We start from the raw sequence: 12,415 nt of genomic DNA, 5'->3' as shown, positions 1-12,415 counted from the left end.
GAGTTTATCTGTGAAGAGATGGAGAGCAAATGACAGCTAACAGATGGTTAGATCAAGTGAAGGTTTTCCAAGGATAGAGAAGATAAGGGCATGTTTGTAGGCATCAGGGAAGGAAATAGTAGATAGGGAGAGATTGAAGATAAGAGAGAAAGCAGAGTTGTTAGTCAGGAGACATCAGGAAAGGGTGGGATCAAAGACAGATGTAGAGGGGTTTGTCTTGGCAAGGACAAGGGCCACCTCTCTTACAGTGGAATGAGGAAAGTGAGTAATTACATTCAGACAACAATTTATTTAGCAATGCATATGATTACAAAAACAAACCTCCAAGGCTGTAAGTAACCAAGGACACTGACCGTTGGTTTCTACATAGTTAATACGCAATTTGGAAGAAGTGAAAAAACAGGATTATAGGGATCCAAACACCTCTTATTGGTGGAGGGGATCTGAGAGGGAGAGGGATAGTTTTGTGATTGGTGGAGGGGATTGGGAATCACTGGGTTGAAAGAGAAGAGTAGTTTTGTGACATTCTTTAAGTCGAGTGACACTTGGCAGGGGGAGTACTTTTGTGACTTCTCCAATATCAGGTGATTTTGAAGAAACTCTAAAATTTAGCTTCACAAAATGGTGGATAGGGCAAAATGGAGTCACTAATGCTATTTTTAATGTAACATATCTTCATGGAAATAGGGATGAAGGAGGAGACTGGGAGAAGGCATCTGGGTGATATGGGATGAAGAAGAGGGGAAGAGATGGGGGCTCTCAGCAAATGGTTTCATTTGTTTTTTCCTGACTTTGCTAATTCTCCTGTACACGTTGGCTGGCTTTGAGTTTGTGTTCCATCTATTGTGAAATAGCTCTTGAAAATTTGACCTTTGTCAAATTGACCTTTCTCTATTTTTAACATCAGTCTTGAGTCCACTTTACTTTGGCTACTGTCTATCTGCTACAACATCTCCTGGAATTGGGATACATTCTTTTGTAGTTCATTGGGGAGAAATATTAGCAACTTTGCAATATAAAGGCAATTGCAACAATGCCTTCTTGGATGAAGACCATATTTATTCTTTGAGTGCCTTCATTCTGTTTTAGATCCTCTTTTTATTCTTTGTTTCAGTATCAAGGTGTGACCCCCAGGCTCTCATCAACTTGCTTGCTCACTTCCAACACTTGTGGATATATCTGCTGTCCAAACCAGGCATTGCCTTTTCTCTCTTTCTATCCATTGTTCCTAGTTTTGTCTTCTGGAGTCACACAGAACAAGTCTAATTACTTTTCTACATCACAGCCCTTCAGATACTTGAAAATAGCTATCATAGGGGCAGCTAGGTGGTGCAGTGGGTAGAGCACTGGCCCTGAAGTCAGGAGGACCTGAGTTCAAATCTGGACTCAGACCAAACACTTGACACTTACTAGCTGTGTGACCCTGGGCAAGTCACTTAACCCCAATTGCCTAAAAAAAAAAATTGACATGAAAATAGCTATCATGTACTCCCTAAATTTTTTTTTCCACCAGACTACACATACTTGGTACCTTCAACGCATCTTGATCTTGAGCATGATCTCAAGGCCCTTATCATCCTGATTGTCTGCCACTTGATGTCTCTTCCTAAAATTTGGCACACAGAATAAGGTGCCAAATATAATATACTAGATGTGGTCTTGAACTAGGGCAGGGTACAGTGGAGCTATCCCTCCCTTGTTTTGAATATCATGCTTCTTTTAAAGCAGGCAAAGATCAGATATGCCTTTTTGGCTTCTATATCACCATGCCTAATCATATTAAGCTTGTAGTCCACTGAAACTCTAGTTCTTTTTCAGATTATCTGATATCTAGCCACACTTATCCTATCTTATACTAATTTTTGAACCAAATAAATGACTTTATATTTATCCCTGTTATGTTATACTCATCACTATTATATTTCATCTTATGAGGATTGTTCTGCCTATCTGTATCTTTATGAGTCTACATATGGGCTAACCCTTTGTTTTCTTTTCAGTTGGTTGGCTTTGTGTGTCTTATTTTTTAAAAACACAAAAAACAAGAACTACTAAAATTTGCATACCTGGTAATGTAACACCCCTCCCCACCCCCCACAGCCATCAGTCCGACCTAACAGATGAACACCACCCTGTCATCTTCCTTCCCCTCAGCCTCCCACCCCTGACCTGACTTCTATGGGAGGTGTTGGTATATCAGTCCAGCTCTCCACAGAACTATATAGTTAATGCTGCAAGGCTCACTTAGACTTTAAAAAGTGGGACAGCTAGGTGGTGCGGTAGATAAAGTACCAGGCCTGGAGTTAAGGAAACCAGATTTGAAATCTAGTTGTGTGAACCTGGGCAAGTCACCTAACTTTTGTTTGCTTCAGTTTCCTCATCTGTAAAATGGGATGATAATTGCACTTACCTCCCAGCATTATTGTGAGGATCAAGTGAGATAATAATTATAAAGTCTTTAACACAGTGCCTGGCACATAGTTAGCACTATATAAAGTCAGATATTATTATTAGCTATTATAAAATAATTAAATTGCTTCAATGGGCTGCTGCTTTTGGAAATCCCAGCATTTAGTTTATATCTTATGTTTTTTCCTCGTTAGGATAAGCTTTAGAAAACCTGATATGAGCAAGAGATGTAAAGAGCAGCTTTGGAACAAGCTGATTCATTTATTGAACGTTTATAATATACCAAATAACAATTGGTTTAGAAATGAAAACCTTAGAAGTTAAAACTGAGCAACCAGGGTAATAAGGAGACCTGGAACCATTCTGTGTGAGGGTTCGTTGAAGAGGTTGGGTATATTTAGGCTTAGGGAAGGAGACAAGAGAACACTTATGGAGTAGGGTATAATAGCTATCTTCAACTATTTGAAAGGTTGTCATGTGGAAAAAGAATTATACTTGTGTCACAAAGCAGAACTAGAATTTAGGGGTGGAAGTTTTAGGGAGACAGGTTTTAGCTTCGGTAATCTGATCTGTGCAGAAATGAAAAGAGCTGCTTTGGGAAGTTGCACAGTCACAGATAGTGAGTGGCCCATCTCTGTAGGCCTTTAAGTAGAGGCTAGATGGCCATGTGGCAAGGGCATGAGTCTGTGGCCTGCTATGTTAGTATTATCTGCTCTGGGAAAGTTTTATTATGCATAGGAAACTGATTATATTAAAAAATATTGGTATAAATTTTTTCCCATTCAAGTTTATGGACACCTCCAAAACACCTGTCCACAGACTTTTGGGTGTCTATGGACCCCATGTTAAGAATCCCTGTTCTTTTTTTTTTTTTTCTCTTGGCTAGGCAATGGAGTTAAGTGAGTTGCCCAGGGTCACACAGCTAGTAAGTGTTATGTGTCTGAGGCTGGATTTGAACTCAGGTCCTCCTGACACCAGGGCCAGTGCTCTGTCCACTGGACCAACTAGCTGTCCCAAGAATCCCTATTCTAATGGAAGGTATTGGGGTGTAGTAAAACCTGTTCTAGTGGAAGTGTTTATGGCAGTCTAAGGTGCTATTGCCCCACTCCACTTCTCACACTGCCCACTTTTCCTTGCTTTGCTGCATACAAGCCTTCTCTCTTAAGTCTCCCCTATCTACCCATAGCCTATTACATCTGCTTTTCTACCTTAAGAAAGGTAGAAAAGGTACTGGCATTAAGGTACTGGGAAACATCAGTAAATATATAACAACATAGCCCTGACCGTGAAGCCTGCTGCCACTTTTGGCAGAGTGGCAAATCAAGGTCTCACAGATCTTCAACAAAGGCAACTAATCATGATCTCTAATTCCTTCTTAAACTCCCAAGTCTCCACTGCTACCAGATCACCCAAGTTCCTAGAGAAGAACTGGAGAAAGAGAAAAGATCTAACAGGGGTGGAGACCCTTTGGCCTTGAGGCCACATGTGGCCCTCTAGGTCCTCAAGGAGGGCCCTTTGACTGAATCCAAACTTCACAGAACAAATCAGGATTCTGTGAAGTTTGGAATACAGTCAGAGGGCCCTCCTTGAGGACCTAGAGGGACACATGTGGCCTTGAGGCTTCAGGGTCCCTACCCCTGTTAGACCTTTTCTCTTTTTCCAGTTCCATATGTGAATTAACTAGAGGTTTAAACAAGACTATTTCTCTATAGGGGGAGAACATATCATAATTTATATACACTCACTTCCATAATTCAAGGATCTGTGATTTATTTGGTGTTGGTACTTCCTCCACCTATCTAGATTATAACCCCTCTGTGATTAAGAAGTTGTTAAAGTGGTTATTTGAGAGTTGATGTAGCTGAAAAATTCTTCACCTTGCTTCCAGTCTTGTGATGGGCCTTTCTGAATTTAGCTTAACTGATTCTCAGACAGCACCCACAGACTGTCATCAGGCTTGTGCTTGAAACTTTTCCAGCTTGGCAAGAGTTTGTGTCCCTCTGGCATAGTCTTCAAATACTCAGGGCATTCTTTGCACCACACTGAGGCATTGGAGTGGAATGTTACTGGCAGTTATGTAGACATATAAGAGAATAGAGTTAGCAAAATATCAACACAGTGACCCACTGGGTAGCTCTTAATTTTCCTAAATCTATGCTCATTTCCCCTGGCCTATCACATATAACATTAGCCATGTGCATCTTATCAGAACCTCAGAATAATAATAACTAACATTTATACAGTGCTTCCTATAAGCCAAGAATGTTTCTTCTTCCTCTATCATCAACACACCCACCTAACAATTCCTTTAATTCTGAGATGCTGCCTGTGTGCCTTGGCTATTCTCAGTTTCATCTCCCCAGGTGTAGCCAACTGGTGGGTTTTTAATCAGTGCCATAAGTTCAGATAATTGGAAATGACTCCTGCCACCATCCTTGCCTTTGTGCTATGGCTTACACACACATTGGTGGGACCACAAACCTTTACCTAAAGTACATGTCAACAAAGTTTAATATGATCCCTTACCAGTATTATCTCCTAAAATTCATTAAGATATCCCAGTACTTGAATAGAGACATACTGGGAAATACAGCTGAAGGAATCATTCTAGCATCCACAACATACAGTATGGAAAATGAATGCCCCCTTATGTGAATGTCTTCCTGGGTTCTCCTAAATTGATTTCAATGTTAAGTATTAAACATTTAGCACAGAGCCCTGTGAATAGGATGCTTAATGAATATTTACTAAATTGAATTAAAGAGGACAAAACAGTAAAAAAAAAAAAAAATAGTGTTTAAGGTGATGGCCCTGCTCCCTATTTTTGCACAGGCCCTGACACTGTTTCTTGTTGAACTACAGGGAAGTCAAATGCCTGTCCCTCATGATATATCTTTCACACTCCCTATGTCCAGACCTTGAAACCTGGATTCTACTATAACATTTAGCAATATTCAGGAGAGGAAAGGTTAGAAGAGGGAACATTTCAGATTTCAAAATTAGTGAATTCTGTCCTTGAATCAATGACAAGTGTCACCTTGTTTTTTGTATTCTTCTTGGTGACCCCACTTAGTTCAAGCTATTCAAATAGGCCATTAATGCCAAAGGAAACCAGATTAGACAAGAAAGAGGAGTTGATTTCTTTAATCCAAACATTACCAGCCCATTCCTTAGGAACACTGAGCACCAGAAAGGAATGTATGAAGTAAGAAGTTATTTTTTTTAGTGGCACGAGATGGACAGCCTGAATAAAGAAATAACAGCATAGTTATTTGATGTTTGAATGTTCAAGAAGAGCATAAACTCCTGTGTAGATCTATGTGAATGATAATACAAAATAAATCATAAAAATTTGGGAAAAGCCTTTTGAAATGGTGCTACAAGTATTCCCTTAGTCCAGTAGAAGGAAGTTAAAAACCACTGCCTTAATAGAATTTTGAAATGATAGATTATGATTTTGTGTGTGGAGGAAAATGGCTTCGGGTCAAGCTTTCAGAGCTGCCATTTGTGACTCCTGGAAGGCAGACAAGCATCAATGATATGATCTGAATTGGATACAGAGAAGGCCTTTGTTACTGAAAATTTCACCTTTTTCTCCTTTCTCTCCTATGTCCCCGCTCTCCTTTCAGATACAGCACAAAGAATCCTTCTTTGCAGTCCGAGACAGTCCATTATAAGAGAGGGGTGAGCCAGCAATTCTCCCTTCCTTCCTTCAAGATTGATTTCTCAGAATGGAAAGATGATGAGGTATTTCTTTTGTCCACTTTTTCTACTCTTCCCCAATAACATTGCTTGAATACCCTTCTGTTCATAAGATACTAGGGTTATTTAATCTGCATCTTAATAACTTGCTGTTGGAAAAAGTTGTTTAGGACAACTAAATATGTTTTGTTCACAGAAGGTGACTGAAGGGTTGTGGAAAGTGGGTTTTAAGAGTGGGTTAATTAAGTGAGAATGGAAGAAATGAAGTATGTTTTAGGAGGTAGAGAGGTACTGGTTTTTAGGACTGTCTAGAACCATGAAAGAATGAATCAGTAACCTCTGTTTCTGGTGAGTTCCCTTGTGGCACAAAGATTTGTTGTGGGTTGAGATTGAACCTCACTGTGGTTACCTCTGCTCAGGTCAGGTCATTCAGTCTTCCAGATGTAAAAACTATTGTTAGTTCTCCTAGGAATAATGTACTAACTCATGCCAGTGAAACATCCATTGGGTTGATTTGTATATTAGGAAACCAGTTTGTTATTGTTATTCACGTGCCTGGTGAATAAGTCACAATACTCATATTTGGTTATGTAGGACACTCCATTTCTGGCATCAGTGTATTTAGAACTTAAATGAATTAACAGAAAGTTGCTTGGTGAGCATGGAGTGAGAGAGAAGGATAATGACTGGTTTTTAATGGATGTTTGTCCAGCCCATGGTTACTATTGATTCATCCTTCCCTTCCCCCAAGGTTCCTCTTCCTGATACTCTATACTTGTCAAACTGAATGCCCCTCACCTTTGTATGACACTAGGTGCACACTGAAAAATTATTTTCACTTTCACTTCTCTCTTTTTTAAAAAAAAATTGCATGTGAGCAAATCACTTATATTAATTTTCAGTGCCATTCTGACATATGAGTTTATATTCAGTTGCTGAAGAGGCAAATGAGGAGAAATAGAAAAAAACATTGAATTCTGAGTCAAAGGGTCTGGGTTCAAATCCCTGATCACTACTTACTTACAATCTGTGTACCATGAAAAAGCACCAAGAGCAACCTCTTAGGATCTCATTTTCCTCATCTGTACAATGAGGGTGGATTGGATTAGATGTTCTATAAGGTTCCTTTGAGCTCTAAATCCTTTGAATCTTCTTTGCACTATACAAAGGAGTTTACTTAGTTCCAGATAGCCACCTTACTTTAGGTTGTATAGGCCAATGTCCACTTAATTAACCTGTGGGCTTTTATAACATGTGTTACATATATGGCTCTCTATCCTGAAGTACATTTTAATCTAAGGGGGAGGAGAGAATATAAACATATTGACTTCAAAATATGTATTTTGGGACTATAGAAGCACATCTTTCAAGAGAGAGTTTTAATAATATAAGTATCCTTTTTGCTGATTGACAAAATAACCTTTCCTGTAATTTGTTCTTTGAGCCATCCATTCTTTAGGATTAAATTATTTAGTGCCCAATTAATTTTTCAGTGGTCTTTTATTCAATATAGTTTTTATTACATTGTGATGTATAAAAGATGTTTAGTATTTCTGCTTTTCTACATTTGTTCATGCAGTTTTTATGCCCTCATATATGGTCAGTTTTTGTAAAGTTGCCATGCACAGCTGAAAAATTTGTATACTCCTTTCTGTTCCCTTTCAGTTATCTCTAGAGGTCTTCGTATCTAACTTTTCTAAAATTCTATTCAGGTCCTTGGGATTAATTGAGGTACTCCACTATTGTAGTTTTACTATGTAAAATTATATATTAAATATAATTTATAGCTGCTTCTAGGCAGTTAAGGAGTGCAGTGACACAGCTAAAGATCACTTGACTTGGAGTCAGGAAGACTTGAATTCAAATCCTGCCTCAAACACTTACAAGCTGTATGACCCTGGGCAAGTCATTTAACCTCTGTTTGCCTCAGTTTCCTCATCTGTAAAGTAGGGTAATAATAGCATCTACTGTCCAGGGTTGTTGTAAGGCTCAAATGAGATATTTGTGAAGTGCTTAGTACAATGTAAGGTACATAGTAGGCACCATATAAATGTTAGCTATTGTTGTTGTTATTTTTTCTTGTGCCAAGCTGTTAATTCCTTTTCCAGTTCTTCCATAGTTCTCATTTCTTTTCCCATTTTTTTCCTCCAGTGCTTTTATTTGATTTTTTAAAGTCATTTTAAAAAAATCTTTCTTTATCTCTTCTAGGAATTCTAGTTGAGCTTCTGCCCAAGCTTTGTTTTTCTTTGGAGCTTTGCTTGTAGATATTTTGGAGTTATTCCCTTCTTTTGGAATTATGTCATGAATGTCCTTGTGACCCTAATAACATTTTTATGGTGGGATTTTTGTTTGTTTGCGTATTCTTCCAACCTGCTTCTTGATTTCAGTCTTTATATTCGGACCAGGCTCTGTGCAGTTCTGGAAGGAATGTTTCAGCTTTGTTCTTGGGTCTGCTGCTTTCTTGGGGTTTTAAGTTTTGTATTATTTCAGAATTTCAGGACCAGCCCAGACTGGGGATCTTCAGTCTTTCAGTGCTTTCAAAGTAGTCTGATCCAGGGTAGAGTTTGGTCACTGTCTTCCTAGTCTGAGCTTTGCAAGTTCCTGACCTTGGTTTGGGTTTGACCAGCACATCTGTGGTCTTGTTCCTGGTTGGAGTACCAGTAGGACCCCCCTCCCCCCAACTTAGCCAGTATCATCCATCTGCAAAGTTTTGCTGATTTAGAGTAACAAAACTACAGACTTCCCTTTATTCTGGGATTACTGCGTTGGTTATTCTCTTGAAGGTTTCAAACTGGGCTGGGGATTGGAACTCAGACCCTGCTGTGTTCCTGGTGTCAGAGCACCCAGCTGATATTTGCTTCTGAACATGCTTCTTGCTCAGTCCTTAGGCACGGACCTTTGACAGCTCCTCACCATGGAACACCACCCCTTAGGAGCTGTCTTCTCCTTAGTCTGTCCCGCATAGGTGCCCTAGAACTGGGTAGCAAGCAGTAGAGCTGCCAGTGGCACCTCTTCCTTCACCCTGTGGAAGGGTGGACGCCTTCATATGGGTCTACTCTCTTGCCTTGTCTACAGCTTTGACTTTCATTCAGTGCCTGTGCTGGAATACTCTGTGGGGCCGTTGCTAACTAGTCTCCATTCCCAATGACCACAGGCGTCTCTGCCTGCTCTGTGTCAACTTGGGCTGGAGAAGTGACTCACTGTGAATTTCTTCATGGCTGTCATGGTCCAGACTAAATCGAATACATTTTCTAGATCTTTGTGGAGGAGTTGGGAGGAGGGGCGGGGAGCTTGGCTATACTTTCCCTGTTACTCTGCCATCTTGGCCCTACCTCCTTCAATCCATTCTGTACTATACTGCCAGAACAGTCTTCTTAAATTAAAATGACCTTTTTATTATGTCATTTCCTTATTCAAAGGCTTTAAAATAAAGATTGGTTCCCATTTTTTTATAGGATAAAAAAGGATAAACTCTATGGTATTAATTTAATTTATTCAACAAGAACTTATTAAACACTTGTTATATTCCAGTCACTGTGCTAGGCTCTTGACATATAGGGACGAGAGTCAAACAATCTCTGGTCTCAAGAAGCTTACATTCTATTGGGAATCAACATGTACATAGATAAAAATAAAATACAGAGTAAATATAAATATAAAACTTACATAAATATATATTATATGTAATAAATATAAATATAAAGCAGATTGGGGAATACTAGTAACTGAGGGAATCAAGTAGGTCATAAGGCCTGTTAGTAACAGGTGATACTTGAGGTGAGTCTTGAAAGAAGCCAAGGATTCTAAGAGATGGAGGTGAAAAAGGAGAGTATTATAGTTGTGGAAGATGGCATGAAGACAAGAGATGGGATATTGTGTGCAGAGGGTAGCTGGTAGGCTGATTTGGCTGGAATATAGAATAAATGAAGGGGACTATGTATACTCAGACTGGAAATAATAGATTGAAGTTGGATTTTTGAAGGGCTTTAAGTCAAACAGAAGCTTGCATTTTATCCTAGAGGCAATTGGGAGACATTTGTATAGTACTTTGTTGTTCTAGATTGTTTTGCATATGTTATCTCATTTGATTCTAATGTAATCCTGTGAGGTTATTAACAGAGTTAGGATCATACCCATTTTGCAGTTAAGAAAGCAGGCAAAGAGACTGGAAAGCACTCACACAAAGTCATAGAGGTAGAGCTGGGTTTAAAACCCAAATGTGCTTTTTTTGCTGCCTTGCTTTTGAGAAGATGCTGCTTTATGGTTCAGTTGATATTGTCAGAAGATAGTGATTGCATTTATCCAAGGATCTTTTATGACTGTAACATTCATGTGATAGAAACTTCGTTGGAGGAAAGCCATGTATGTGGTATTCTGCTCAACAGAAGATGATGCTTTTTTTATGATCAACAGACAAAAGCAGTAGGATGAATATATACCTTTCTATCAATTATATGTTGAAAGCATATGGTTAGTAGTTAGTGATCCCTTCTTGGCCATATTTTTGGGACTAATAAATATCATTCTTCCAGATATTTTGAAAATCAGTTTCCCACTACTTTCAGAATTGTGTCACATCCAGCACAGATTTTTTTTAAAAAGTGTATAATTGGTCTACTCAACCTGCTTTGCCTAGTTTCATTTTTTTTTAATATGCTGTATTGGTGCATTTTGTCATTATATCACAACCATTTCTGGGGTAAAAACCACTCCTTCTCATTGAATGGTATCTTATAACAAAAACAATTAAGCACAAGGATGACATCTGACAATGCATACAATACTCTGTCCTGGTAGTCTCCTATCTCTCTCCCAGAAGGAGGCCGGTAATTTTCATAATCTAATCTCTAAGACCATCATTATCTTTTAAAAACATAATATTTCATTTTTCCCCAGTTACATGTAAAGATAATTTTTAGCTTTCGTTTTTTAAAAAATTTTGAGTTTTAGATTTTTTTCTCTCGGTCTCTCACTTCCCCTGTCCCTGAGATGGTAAGCAATTTGATATAGGTTAGACGTGTCCAATCAAATTATTATCCTTTTAAAAATTCTTTTTTTATTATGACCTGAACAGTCAGCAACAAATGTGTATGTTTCCATATGCGAAGAACAGAAAAGAAAGCTTGTGTAAGAAACTGTACATTTCTGTAATGTACAACTTGTTTTTTAAGTATGCTAAATTTCACACAGTAGTACTAACACTGCTCTAGCTGTTTGTCCCCTTCTGAACTTCTTTCTTCTCATTCCCATGTATCTTTAAATGTCTTTTTGATGCTTTTTTCTTTCTTATTTTTTGTTTCACTGTCGTTATCCTATCCCTTTGCACAGTTCTCCTGCACGCCTCCACATCCTTCACCCCTGCTTTCCCACTCCACAAATAAAAGCTCTCTTTTTTAACAAATAAGTAGAGTCAGGTATAGTCAATGCACATTTATTAAGTGCCTACTGTGTGCCAGGCACAGTGCTTTCTGCACTTTCAGTGACACCAAAAGAGGCAAAAGACAGTCCTTGCTCTCAAAAAGCTTACGAGGGAGACAACACGGAAACAGCTGTGCACCAACAGGATATAAACAGGATAAATTGGAAGACATTAGCATTAAGGGGAATAACGAAAGGCTTCTTACAGAAAATGGGATTTTAATTTGGACTTTAAAGAAGCCAGGAGGCAGAGATGAGAAGGGAGAGAATTCTAGGCATGGGAAACAGCCAGGAAAAATATAGTCAGGATATTGTGTATCTTTGTTGAAGGTATCATTGGATTACACAATATGCGTGGGTGAATAAGGTGTAAGAAAACTGGAAAGGGAAGAGAGGGCCACGTTATGAAGAACTTTGAATGCCAAACAGGATTTTGTATTTGATCCTGTAGATGTTAGGGAACCACGGGAGCAGACTGAATAGGAGGCGTGACAGCAGTCACTTTAGGAAGATCAGTTTGACAGATGGAGAATGTGCTATAGTAGAGGGAGACTTGTGGCAGATAGACCAACCAATAGGCTATTGTGGTAGTCTGGGTGTGAGGTGATAAGGGCCTGTGCCAGGGTACCAGGGTGGTGGCAGTGTCAGAGGAGAGAAGGCAGCAGCAAGAGCTGTTACAGAGATCAAATGGACAGGACTTGGCAATAGGTTGAGTGTGGAGAGTAAGAGCGAGGAGTTGAGAATGCCACCTAGGTTGTGAGCCTGGTTAACTGAAAGGCTGGTGGTACCCCATTTAATTCATTGTGCATCGATTTATATAAATGCTTCCTTATTTCTCTGAATTCCACATATTTGTCGTGGCTTACTGCATGATAATATTCCATTT

The 12,415-nt window shown here is 39.0% G+C and overlaps 1 protein-coding gene across 4 annotated transcripts in view; it reads left to right on the top strand.

Moving 5' to 3' along the window:
• Positions 1–12,415, top strand: part of MGRN1 (mahogunin ring finger 1) — a 107,925-nt gene that overhangs the window by 45,669 nt on the left and 49,841 nt on the right. For all 4 annotated transcript variants that reach the window (XM_027839200.1, XM_027839198.1, XM_027839202.1 and 1 more), the window contains exon 5: positions 6,039–6,156. In XM_027839200.1, coding sequence (XP_027695001.1) covers positions 6,039–6,156 — 118 coding nt within the window. The remainder of the gene's footprint in view (positions 1–6,038; positions 6,157–12,415) is intronic.

This window comes from Vombatus ursinus, unplaced genomic scaffold (genome assembly GCF_900497805.2).
Source record: "Vombatus ursinus unplaced genomic scaffold, bare-nosed wombat genome assembly UNPS02014832.1, whole genome shotgun sequence".
In the NCBI taxonomy this organism is placed as follows: domain Eukaryota; kingdom Metazoa; phylum Chordata; class Mammalia; order Diprotodontia; family Vombatidae; genus Vombatus; species Vombatus ursinus.
The sequence above is the reverse complement of the archived record's forward strand: the minus strand, read 5'-3'. Positions and strand labels throughout refer to the sequence as shown.